The sequence below is a fragment of the Arachis hypogaea genome, chromosome 7 (genome assembly GCF_003086295.3).
Source record: "Arachis hypogaea cultivar Tifrunner chromosome 7, arahy.Tifrunner.gnm2.J5K5, whole genome shotgun sequence".
Classification (NCBI taxonomy): domain Eukaryota; kingdom Viridiplantae; phylum Streptophyta; class Magnoliopsida; order Fabales; family Fabaceae; genus Arachis; species Arachis hypogaea.
This window is the reverse complement of record NC_092042.1, coordinates 78,203,365-78,216,701: the sequence shown is the minus strand read 5'-3', so window position 1 is coordinate 78,216,701 and position 13,337 is coordinate 78,203,365. Positions and strand designations below refer to the sequence as shown.

At 34.3% G+C, this 13,337-nt stretch overlaps 1 protein-coding gene across 2 annotated transcripts; it reads left to right on the top strand.

Annotated features, from left to right (window-relative positions):
- The first annotated feature begins 1,709 nt into the window (after nucleotides 1-1,709).
- Nucleotides 1,710-13,170, top strand: LOC112703574 (uncharacterized). 2 transcript variants are annotated; one of them, XM_025755090.3, is made up of 4 exons: nucleotides 1,710-2,489; nucleotides 10,642-11,130; nucleotides 12,168-12,285; nucleotides 12,383-13,170. In XM_025755090.3, exons 2-4 carry the CDS (start codon nucleotides 10,706-10,708, stop codon nucleotides 12,602-12,604), a joined length of 765 nt encoding a protein of 254 aa, XP_025610875.1. In that variant the 5' UTR covers nucleotides 1,710-2,489; nucleotides 10,642-10,705; the 3' UTR covers nucleotides 12,605-13,170. The 2 variants fall into 2 exon arrangements, with proteins under 2 accessions (XP_025610875.1, XP_025610874.1); XM_025755089.3 differs by lacking the exon at nucleotides 1,710-2,489 and having other exon boundaries at nucleotides 10,433-11,130.
- The last annotated feature ends 167 nt before the right edge of the window (nucleotides 13,171-13,337 follow it).

The window sequence follows — 13,337 nt, the reverse complement described above, 5'->3', positions numbered from 1 at the left end:
GAATTATTATATATGATAAATATTTTTTTCTTTTCTGCAATGACTATTTATATAATTTATTGAACAATTTTTCTCATCTTAATATTTAATAAATTTAATATTTAAAATATTATTTAACATACAAAATAAATAATTTAAGTTATCATTTAAGATAATAAGTATAGTAGTGCAAATATTTACTTATTTATTAACAGTAAAAAATTATATAAATGGTATAAATTATTACTTTTTAGTATAAAAGCAATAATAAAAATTATTAATTAAATTAATTACATAATTAAAAAATTATTCATAATAACAAAAAATGAGATAATTATTTTCACATATTACAAAAGTTTATGAAAAATATTTTAGATAATAAATCAATTCTCAATAGATTATATATTAGTCCTGTAAAAAAAATAAATAATTAATACATTAGATATTATTATTTACATATTAATATAATATATATATTATTGATTATTAAGTTTATAATTAATTTTTAACCCAATTTTTAGTAACTAAAATTTAAATGATTGAAATTATTAAATACTGAATATTTTGTATTTAACTAATTTTATTTTTGTTATTGAAATTAAAAAAATACGAGTTGTTAATCAATTCTAAATTTAAATTTAAATTTGAGTAAGAAAATAAAAATATTTTAAATTTTATCTCACTAACTATAATTAATTTCAAGATAAGAAATTATTCTGGACATCATATATATTGTAGGATAGTATGGTCATTTACTATTTTTTAATGGTAAATATTGTTAAATAAAATGGTGTAAGAAATTAAAAGGAAATGTATTTATCAGTTCAAGAAATATTAATTTATGTTTCAATAGAATAAATTATATATTGAATAACAAAAATTGTTATTGGTTTCTCTTCATACTTATTAATACTCAACGGTAGTGTTTCGATACACCATGTTACCAAAAAATATTAATCGATCTAATAACTTTTGTAATGGCATAAGTTTATCAATTTAAAAGTTTAAAAATTATTTCATAAAATGTGAAGTTTCAACAAGTAACAATATTGATCATATTATTTTAACTTCAAAAATGAATACGATGCCAACAAATTAAATTGTCCCAAGTAAATTTTAACAAAGACAAAAGTCTATAAGTATTGTTATTAATGAGAAATTAATCTATTTTAAAGACAAATACAATTTTTTATGGATTTCCTAACTTGGCAAGTCGAGAACTAATCCATCATATATTGATACTCTATTTATTAAGGATATGCTGTTAATCAATGAATTGTGAAGCGAGATTCGAGTTTTAAATATTTGCTTAAGCAGACAAATAAGATGACCATTCAATTAATCTAAATTAATTAAAACAAATACTAATTATTTTTAAATTATAAAATATTTATAATAATAATTATTATATATATTTTTTATTTAATTTTTTAATAAAATTTTTTATATAATTTTATGTATTATCCGGTGTAAGGCACGGGAACATACACTACTTTACATTCTAAAAAGCATTATCGATAATTCGATATAGCTAAAACAATAAAAAAGCTAAGGTAGAAACGGAATGCATATTTTTTTTTTTGGTTTACAAACGAGGCCTAAGGCCTAAAGGAAAAAAAAACTAAACAGTCACACTACGGGGTACCAAGACCCCTCTTGCATCATTAGCCAAAAGCTGACCCACCTCTTTTGGAAAGTTATCCAAAAAATGAACACCTATTGAATACTTTGTGTTTTCTTTAGATAGCCAATCAGCTACTTGATTTCCTTCTCTATAGATATGTGAAAGGCATATTTTTTTATTGTCTTCGAACAGAGCTTCTATACTTCTAACAAGAGGATTTGATTGCTGCTTTCGCCCCTTCTTCTTCCTTAGCACTTGCCAAAGTGACTTTGAATCTGTTTCCACTGCTATCCTTCTAAATCCCAAATCTTTTGCCAATTTTATACCTTGATAGACTCCCCATAACTCAGCTTCAAAAGCATAGCAGTGTCCAATGTTCATGATGAAGCCAGCTACCCACCTTCCCTCTTCATTTCTAATCACACCACCGCATCCAGCATCTCCAGGGTTGCCAGTAGAAGTTCCATCCGTATTAACTTTGACCCATCCCTCCGGGGGAGGCGTCCAGGCTATAAGAATCTCCGTTCTTCTTCTTTGATTTCCAAAAATTCTATTTCTATCAAAAGCCTTTTCTTTCTCAACAACATATTGCCTAATAAAAGTTATTGGATCTTTTGGACGCTTACCAGGATAGTTGAAGATTTTCTGATTTCGCCACTTCCATAGCCACCAGCAAGTGATGCGAAGATTGAGGTCCAGTCATGCTGGTTTTGGTTCCCTAGCTCAGTGGACAGATTCCACCTCAGCCAGTATTCGAAGGGAGCTCTGAGAAATTCCTGAATCTTGAAGGGATCAAGGAGTTGTGTCCAAATTCGGGACGCTACAGGACAGTCTCTAAAAACGTGGATTATGGTTTCAGGGGTTCCGTGACACCAGTGACAATTAGGTGAGCTTCCAAAGATCCTTCTTCTTCTATCTACTGTCATGATTCTTTTATGTGTGATTTGCCAAAGAAAATATTTTATCTTCTGTGGTCCTTTCCAAGACCAAATTAGGTTCCAAACTTGATCTTGTGTGCTGTTTTGGGGGGTTAGATAATAGTAGGCACTGCGAACAGAAAAATTACCATCATGAGTGAGCGTCCACACTATAGAATCACTTCCCCTTTCATCTCTTGGGGGGGACTGCATGTATTTTCTTTAGAAGTGTTTCTGGCAGCCATTCTCTTAGTCTATGTATATCCCAGGTGCCTTCCGTAGTAATGAATTCTCTGGCTCTCATATCTTCCTGAATAGAGTCCTGGTTCAGAATTTCGATTAGAGGGGGTTCTCCTTTGATCCACACGTCTTTCCAAAATCTTATGGTTCTTCCATTTCCTACAGAAAAGCATATATTTTTTCTTACCTCTTCTGTAATCTTAACTAAGCTCCTCCAAAATTGTGAATCAGTCGAAGCGCTTCTCATTTCATATATTAAATTTAGGCTCCTTCCATATTTACTATATAAGACATTTGTCCATAGACGATCTTACTCATTTAGCAGCCTCCATACAACTTTCATGAGGAAAGCCTGATTCATTTCCACAACTCGTCTAAATCCAAGTCCCCCCTCTCCTTTGGCTTTACACATAATATCCCACTTTATCATATGTATTTTCCTCGAGTTACCTTCCTCTCCCCATATAAATTTCCTCTGTAGTTTTTCTATCTCTATGCAGACCCCTTTAGGAATTTGCATATGCATCATATCAAAATTTAAAGATGGGGCTATAACTGACTGTGCTAGGGTGACTCGTCTTGCAAAGGAGAGACAAGAAGCCTTCCAGCCACTCAATTTCTTCTTCACTCTTTCCAGCGTGCCTTTAAAATTGTCCTTGCATTTTCTGTTATTTGTAATCATGGCGCCCAAATATCTTCCAAGGCATGGCACCTCTTTATATCCACTCTTCTGGACTAGTTTTCCTTTTAAGGTTTTGTTCCGCGTTCCTAGAGAATAATATTGACGTTTTTGACGCATTTATCCTCAACCCCGATACATCACAAAATGCTTCTAAAGTTTCATTGATCACTTCTATTTGTGCCTCCGAAGCTTCAGCAAAAATAAGAAGGTCATCAGCGAAAAGTAGATGGGCTATCGGTGGTCCATCCCTTCCAACAACCATAGGTTTCCACCTTCCTTCAATAACTCTATCCTCTATAAGGTGGGAAAGCTTGTCCATAGCAATCACGAATAGGTAAGGAGATATGGGGTCTCCCTGCCTCACTCCTCGTGTTGGCTGGAACTCTTTCGATTTGCATCCATTCCAGAGGACTTTAAAGGAGACGGTTGAGACACAGTTCATGATAATTCTCTTAGCATGTCCTCTCACCCCAAACTCCTCCAAAACCTCCTCAATAAATTTCCACCATAGTCTGTCATAAGCCTTTTCAAAATCTATCTTGATGGCCATAAACTTCCTCTTCCCCTTCATCCTCTTCATGTCACGTGTCAACTCCTTAGCTATGATGATGTTGTCATGTATGACTCTTCCAGGTACAAAACTAGACTGGTAGGGGGCTATTCTGTCAGCAAGCATCGGTTTGATTCTGGCTACCAAAATCTTTGTGATACATTTGTACACCACATTACATAGTGCAATAGGGCGAAATTGAGTGATAAATTCTGGCTGTTCCACTTTGGGTATAAGGGCTAAGAGAGTTTGGTTAATGTCTCTGATTTCTTTTGGATTTCTCCACAAAAACTCAACATATTTGCAAAAATTCTCCTTAACCGTATCCCAATACTCCTTGAAAAAGAATGCTGGAAATCCATCTTCCCCGGGTGCTTTAAACGATCCAATGTGAAACAGAGCTTGCTGAATTTCAGTCTCGAGAGGAGTTTTTTGAAGGGAGTTTACATCAAACACCTCTAGAGGAGGGTATGTGGTTCGTGTCAATAAAGCAGGAGTGTCTTCTTTATCTTCTAGGTATAAATCTTTGTAGAACTTCACTGCTGTTTTTTGTAACTCACTCATGTCCTCACACCAGTTCCCCTCTTTGTCTCGTAGCTTTAGAATTCTGTTTTTCCTCCTTCTAGTCATGGTTTTCGTGTGAAAGTATCTCGTATTTCGGTCCCCATCAACAAAAAATTGCTGCCTTGATTTCTGCATCCACATAATTTCCTCTTGGTTCAAAATCTCTTCTAAATCTGCTAGGAGCTCCTTTTCTAATCTCTGAAGAAAACTGTTTCTTCCATATACGTCATTCCTTTGAATACCTTCCAGCCGGTTTAGAATCCTTCTTTTCTTTTTGAGAATATGACCAAAGATCTCTTTGTTCCAGACTTTAAGCTTTTGGGTGAGAGTTTTCAAGTTCTGATAAAAATGGTTATTTTGGTTCCAACTCCTTTGAATGAACTCACTAAATTCTGGATGTGTAGCCCACATGGCTTCAAAACGAAAAGGTTTCTCCCCGCTGTCAATTCGATTCGGTCTTAAAACTGCCAATAAAGGGTGGTGGTCTGAATGCACCCTCGGAAGAATTTCTACTCTAGCATCTCCAAATTCTGTTCTCCACTCTACATTAGTTAAAGCTCTATCCAACCTTTTGAAGACTCTATCCAATCCTTCCATTTGCCCCCCTTCCAGGTATACTTCGATCCCACAAAGCCGAGATCTATGAGTTTGCAATTGTTTATCCATTCTCTAAATTTTCAACAAGCATGATCATCTGTTCTGGTTCCTCCTTTCTTTTCCCCCACTTCAGCAATTTCGTTAAAATCTCTCATTAGCATCCAAGGATCTTGAATCTCATCAGCATATTTTTGAATTTTATCAAAAAATTCTTTTCTGTTTCTCTCCTGGGGACTAGCATAGACAGCCGTTAAAGTCCATTTTCTAGCCCCGGTGTTTGCTAATTCTAAGTGAATGTATTGATAATACAGTTCTATAGGCCGTATTTTAAAATGGGGGTTATCCCATAGCACCCAGATGCCCCCTGAAAAGCCCATAGCTTCCTCTACAATATAAAATTGAAAACCAATGGATTTAATTACCTCCTAAGCTTTATTTCCGCTACACCTTGTTTCAAAAAGTAGAACAATGTCTGGTTTCTTCTGCTTTCGAATTTCCTTTAGAGTGCGAATTGTGGCTGCATTCGCTACCCCTCTGATGTTCCAGGCTAGAATAATCATTGTTATTTTATAAGGATGGAGTATCTTCCCAAAAAAGCATCCTCCCAAGGAGGTAACCGGGCAGGGAGCCCGTTTGCTAGCATTGCATTTCATCCCCCTGAAGGGGAGATTCCTCCATATTGTCATTAGCTAATACTAGTATTTCTTTCTCAACAGGTATCATGGCATTGTTGAGGCCACTAGAATTTGTTGAAATGAATTCTGAGTTAAAATTAGGGGGCTTGGGATCAGGTGGTTCTTCCATCATAATTCCCTCTCTTTCAGTATTTGAAACTTCCATGGATTGGTTTGGGCTGTGGGCTTCAGGTTCAGCCTAATTCTCCTGAAAGTGATTTATGGGGCTGTTGAAGGTCATATTGGTTATTATTGGGTGGTCTTTGTGTGTGTTTAGGTTTGGACCAAACTGTGTAACTTGGTTTTGGTTTTCTCTTTGTGGTTTCTGTTTTGGGCTTGTGGTTACGTTTGTGTTTGCATCTTTGGACTTTGGGTTATTGTTATTGGTGTGGGGTTGTTTGGAGCTGGCTTTGGTTAAAGGATGTTGAGCTTGGTCTTCATTCTGTTTGTTAACTCTGGTTACTTTGGGTTGGGGTGCTTTATCATTTCCCCTTTTATTGTAAACGGCCTCAACTTCTGACACCTCATGATTAGGTAATTTTGTACCTCCTTATTTTCAGTCTGCAGGATTTTGAATCGGGATGCATGTCCCCCTGTACCCACGTTCCTTTCTTTTTCATTCTTGCCATCACCTTTGCTCGCACCTTCTCCCACTCTCGCTCCCTTATTGCCACGTGTATTACGTTGTACAAGCATCCAAGGTCCAAAGTTATCATTGGAAGCTTCCATTACTTTTTTGCCCTTATCCTCCGTTGTAATTCCTGTTCTACCCTCTCCTTTAACCTCTGATCCATCCCCTTTCTCTTTCTTCCTCTCTGCCTGAGCTTGCTCTCCTGTGTTTACTTTGCTGTTTTCTGGGCAGTAAGCTTTCTTATGTCCAATTTTACCGCACTGGAAGCAAACTTGATGAATTCCTTCATATTCAATTTTATGCACTTGTCCATTGATAAGGTATTAGGATACCAGGGGTTTGTCCAGTTCTACCTCCACACACAAACGAGCAAACTTTTCTCTTGTGATCTCAGCTGTATTGGTGTCAACCTTGATGGTTCTTCCCACAATCCCACCAATCTTCTGTAAAATGGCTCTATGATAATATTCAATAGGCAAGTCTGGCAGTCGAATCCAGACTGCTATCTTATCGATTGCTGTCGTGGTAGGATTGAAATCCGGTTGCCATAGCCGAATAGTAAGGTAGTGATCCAATACCTTCCACGGCCCCTCCATCAGAGCGTAGTCCAGATCACTAGAGTTATGAAATTTTACTAAGAAAAAATCATTTCCTAGATCAATAACATCTATACTCCCCATCTTACCCCACATAGCCTCCAAGCGCCTTTTGAGAGTAATGAGAGAGATCTTCCTTCCCAAGAGCTTGACAATGATGGTCTCCCACCAATATTTTCGTAATTCTCTCTGCACTCCTTCACTGATGACTAGGTTGTATAATCCATTTGGCAACTTTTTTATGAGAATATCTGATTCATCATCACTTTCATTAGCTTCCATATCATCTTGCATGACTGTCTCCCCCTCTTTGTGCTCCTGAGATGCCTCTCTCTCTTGGGATGCCTGGTTTCCTTTGTTCACCATTGAGGCAAAGGAAATCTTTTTAGTCCCGATTTTACTGGTATCTATCTCCTCCACAGCAGCCAGCTCATGGATAGTGGGTTTCTCCATCAAGTTCCTTGTGTCATCCATCATCCAGTCTTCAACTCTAACTGCAATGGCTTCCTTGCCTGAGAATTCCTCTCCTTGAGTTGCAGTTTTGCTCTTCTTCAGCTCCCTTTTGGAAGTCTCTTCATCCTCTCTAGGTGTGTTTCTCGGCGTATGGGATCTAGATGCCCCACCTCTCACAAATCCACCTCTCATGGTGGTAGTCTCTAAAGGAGACTTAGCAAAAAAAATTCAGCAAGACGTAAAGTACGGAAACCCTAGCAGAGCAATCTCAGAGGGTTTTATTTTCCTCTCAAGTCTACTCACAATGAATTTTTGTTATCCTTGACAACGGAATGCATATTTTATAACGAGCTCTTATAACTTGAATTTTTTTTTTATGCCTTCACTAGCGTTAGCTTTTGTTTTTGAATGCTCGTGGATTTTATTTTTGGTTAACCCAGTATGCTTTTTTCTTTTGTAGTTCTGATGTTTTTAGGCTTTTTTTTAATTGTATTGGACATCCAAATTCAAACTAATTATAAAAAAATAATCTATGTGCCTTTTTTCGGTCCATAATTCAAAAAAGATAAACTACATCATTAAATTAATCACCTATCTTTGTTTCGGTAATGTCACCTGAAACGAATTCTAAGAAACTGCAAGTCTGCAACTGACTGTCTGTGTCAGTCATTTTACCTGCTGAACAATCTCAACGTTGCTGGTCTCCCTTGCACGTGTTGAAAGCATACCAAGTCCACGTAACATTGAGACATATGAATGTCTTCAACTGTCCATACCATAGAATTTGTCCTAAGAGAAGACCTTGCTTAAAATTTTATAGTGCATTTGTTGAGTTGTTGCTTTGAAAAATTTTGTATCATTGCATATAGTATATAATAAGAATAAATAGTCATTTCTAATCATAAAAAATTTAAACGCTAACAAAACTGACTATAAAAAAAACTAAATAAACTTTATACCTATAAAAGATAAATTATATTCGACAAAAATATTTAATCATTAAATTTTTATTAACTCCATTTAAAAACATATCAAATTCTAAAATTAACTCTATCACTAATCATTTTTAATTTTCAACCTCTTTTTATACCTTCTTCTTTCTTTCTTTTTCTTTCTCTTGTTTAAGAAACAAAATAAAATAAAAGAACTCTAAGCCCCATTTCTATTAGCTCCGTAGCTACACCTCCCTTACATCAAATTCGAAGACCAACATAACCCGCTTTCATTTCAGCAAGTTCTCTCCCTTTAAGCTTTTAAAATGCTCCTTTTCATCGAGTATTCCATTTTGAATTGAGCATTCAAAATAAGAAGAAGCCTTTCACCACATAAGTTTTTAGAACTATTATGTAACTTGTCACCGTGGTGATCCTCCCTGCTTTGACCAAAGAGGTTTATAAGGACCCCTTTCTTCTTTTTGAATCTCACTTTTTTCTTTTTTCTTCAAATCCTTTTTTTCCTTCATGTTCAAGTACTATTGTTAATGCAAAAGCTTCTCTGCTTCTTTCTCATGATTTTAAATTATGCTTCTTATAATTAATTAAGTTGTAATTACTATGAATGATTCTAAAAATAAAAATAAAAAAGTGAGAAAGATGAACAAATTTAAAAAGGAGATAGATTTACGTTTAAATTTTTGTTTTTGAAATGAAAGAAGAAGAAGAAAAAATAAAGGAGCCATAACAGGAGGTTAAAAGTTAAAAATAATTAGTAGAGTAAATTTTAGAATTTAATGTATTTTTAAATGAAGTTAATAAAAATTTAACGATCAGATATTTTTGTTGAGCATAATTTATTTTTTATGGGTATAAAATTCATTTAATTTTTTCGTTGTCAATTTTGTTAATGTTAAAATTTTTTTATGGTCAGAAATGACTATTTACTCTATATAATAATATAACAGAGTAAAGTACTAAAATAGTATCTGAAAATTTGTAACGCTGACAAACCAATCTTAAAAGATGCTAACAATAAATAAGCTTCTAAAAAAATTTAAAAACATAACAAAAAAACTAAATATTAAATATATATTCTAAAAAATAACTTTAAAGATCCGATTTTAATGTAAATTTTTGTAATTATTATTTAAAAAAATATTTTTATCCTTAAAATTTAATAATTTTTTGTTAGGTAAATGTTTTGAAAAATCTTTTTATTGTGAATGATCATTTTTTAAATAAAAAAAATTAGAAATCATATTTTGTTTCGAATTTTTTCTTGTATCTTTTGAATATTTATTTAAATATTGCTAAAAAAATTTTAATTTAATAAATAAGTCATTTATTAAATATAAAAATTTATTTATTATTTATAAAGAATATAATATTTATTAATTTTTTTAATCATATTTTTAAATTATTTAAGAATTATTTTATCGATAATATTTTTAAATTTTTTTTTGCCGGCGGCTGAATTTGTTTAGTACTTATTGATAGTTAATCCTAATATAACAGGTATAGAATAATCAATTAGTTAATCCTAATATAATGACTGAATGATACATTCTTTCAAAAGTTCAGGTAGGGGTGGCAAGTGGAGAAGTCCGTTCCGTTCCACCCCGTCTCGTCTAGTAAGGCGGTCTCAGAATTCTAGCCCGTTTTGTTTAACGGTGGGCTGGCGGGCTGGCGGGTTAAGCCCGCCAAATAACCTCTTTTTTTTTTATTTTTAACTATTAAATAATATATATAAAGGTATAAAAAATCTCTCTTATTTTTTACTTTTAACTATTATAATTTTTAAAAGTATAAATAAATGATAATTTTTATATTCACAAACATTAAAGTCTTTGTAATTATAAATATCTAATAAATATAATTATAAACCAAATTTTCATTCAGAACATTATTATAAATATTGTTCTCAAAGCAAAATAAACATAAAAAATAACATTGAATTTTTTTTGACACAAAAACTAATCCGTCCCAAAAAAATAAAACTCAAAAACCAAATTAATTTTTTTTTTTTTATTAAAGACCTGGTTATCTTCTGAGGTCATTATCTGTTTTGGGTTTTTCTCCCCTAAAAACTATACTCGTATCATTACACTTTTACACCTCCGCTTTCATTTCGATGGCTCTGCCGAGGAACCTCCTCTCTCGCTGCCACCTCAAAACCCCACCTTTCCCTCACTCTCACAGACTCGTCACCACCACCAATCACCACCACAACAACAACAAGAAGCAGCCCCTCCACGCCCTCTTCATGGAAGCCGTTGGCCTCAAACACCACCACCATCCCCAACAAGAACAAGAATCAGAATCAGAGAGCAACTTCGAGTTGAAGAGAAACCTCACACAGTTACAGCAGCAACTCAGGACTTTTAACAAACACGTGCCGGTCATTAACACCAAGAGGAGGAGCTTGTTTTCTGTCTTCACCAACCAGCCTCCTGAACACGACACCCAGATTGTGAACAACAAGAAGAGGGAGCCAATGATCTTGAAGGAGCTTTCACCAGAAATGGAGGGTTTTCTGGAGCTTTTGTTCCAAATGGGGTACTTCAACCATGCCAATTTCGCAAAGGGTAAGGACATGTTTGATCTTAGCTGGTTTGATACTGAATTTGGAAGAGGGTATATAAAGTTTGCGGCGCAGAGATTCGGCAGGGAGAAACAAGAATTGGCCAAGTAAGAATGCTCTTCTATGTTTGGTTTTTATGAAACGGGAAGATTAGTTACTATGAATCAATGTGAATTAGTTACTTAATGGTTACCACATTGTTATATGCGTTTGATTTCAATTGAGAATATATAAGAGGATGTCAAACTGTGACTGTTGATCATGAAGAGGTTTAAGTATAAATTTAGCTAATCCCTCTAGTGGGATAAGTATTTGTCATTAATTTTGATTAGCAGAGTGACTAATGAATAAATTGCACTGTTTTCTACTTAAGAGAGATGACTTTGGATTATATAGGCTTTTAGGTTAATGAGTTGATAAACTACCATGCTATGGTAGGTAGCTAAAATCATAGCAATGATATCATTATTTTAAGACCTGTGAGTTTGTGATTAGATTTTCTATACTTCCCTAGAAAAGAAGTGGGTGACTTATCAAGTAGGTTTGATGTTCAATATAGGGTTTTGACTTCTATCCAATCCGAATTAGGCTTTTTTAAGTGATTATCTTGTATGCAAAGTGTAACATGTTGAGTACCACTGAATCTATTTGAGGAGTTTATCCATCTCAGGTCTTGTTAGATGCCAAGGATATTTCTTTCCTATTAGTTGATTTTACTGATAGTTGATATGTGGTTGGTCTGGCGACTTCAAAACACAAGTATATGCTTTAAACTCACAAATAGTAACTGATTTGTGATTGTCATGATGAAATGAATGTCTAAAATATCTACTTTTGGGATTCCGGATTTGTTTTTTTATATTTAGTAGACAATTTAATTGCATGGGAGAAAGAAACCTTGAATTGGTTGCCATACATTAAGCTATCTTCCATTGTGGAGAAACTTTTTACAATTATCAAGTTTCTGATTCTAATTCTATGAGATTGCCTATGCAAGCTTGCAAGTGGCTAGATTTGCATTTCCCTTTAAAACTGGATTGGTTGCAAATTACATTTTCATTTCAATTTTTTCCCCGGTGTTTATCTTTTGTAATTTTCTCTGAATTATTAATTTCTATAAATGAACATGAATTTTGATTCACAGATGGCTATCAGGAAGTGCTTTAAAAGAAGTGGCGATGTTTGGCTGTCCCTCCATCGACAGGGCAAGTGTCTTTCCCTGCAAACGACTACGGAAATTCTTTGAGGTTCCAGAAAACACTGTAAGGAATAAGTGCACCGAATACTTCCACTTTGTCTTCTAATATATCTATCATGTACCTGCTTGCTGTTGTCATTTACAGTTTCATTCTCCATCAGGTTTGCAGCAAATGCGTGCTGAGAGAATCTTGCAAGTTTGAAAATCAAAGTGTGTGGAAAGGTGACACCAAGATTTTGAACTTGGTTGTGGTCATGAAGGTACTTACCTCATATGATTTAGAGATGGTGCACCCGAAACTGGTAGTGCCTGATACAGTGAAAAACTCAGTCCGTAAATTGCTTAAGGAGGCTATGAAATTGAGTCAAACCATATCTGATTAGCTTTTTCCTACAAATCTCTAAGAAGCATTTAGAGTCTCGTGAAAATGAAATATGGTTTAGTCCAACCAAGTTTATTAAACTCTCGAGTTAACTCCTACAAGTTCAGGTTCCCAAATTGAGTGTAAAGCTGAGTTTTATGATTGAAGTTTACTAAAACTCCATGAGCTTAGGCAAATTCTCAAGTTTGATAACCTTTGAGTCTAGCCTTCACATTTTAACCAAGTGGTTGCTTGTGAGCATACTTGGGACTTCCAAACCATCTTTGAAGATGGATGCTTTTACTGCATGATCCTAAATTGTTACCAATTGATGCTCGAAGGCAATATTCAACCCACCTGAAGAAGAAAACCACTCCAGAAATTCAGAAATTCAGATGAGTGGTGAAGTTCGTTGCACAATGGAATCATATCACTTTTTCTAATTGGTCTTTGCTGTCTTTCTCTCAAGTCTTGAATAGTGTCATTTCATATTGTGTATCGAATTTAACTTATATAACCTATGTAACAAGTTAACTTGATTTTGCTATATTTTGAAAATCATATCCCTTGAGATTTAAGTAAAATAAATTTGGTATCTGGTATTTTCTAAAATTAACATTAACCTCAGCTAAAAAGTGGCTTAGAGAAGGTCATATGAGCTATATAAATACTCCTTCCATTTCAAAATAATTGTTGCTTTCACTCTGATTTAGATACATTAATTTTTCAATGAAACCAAAGAAGGAAGGTGCAAG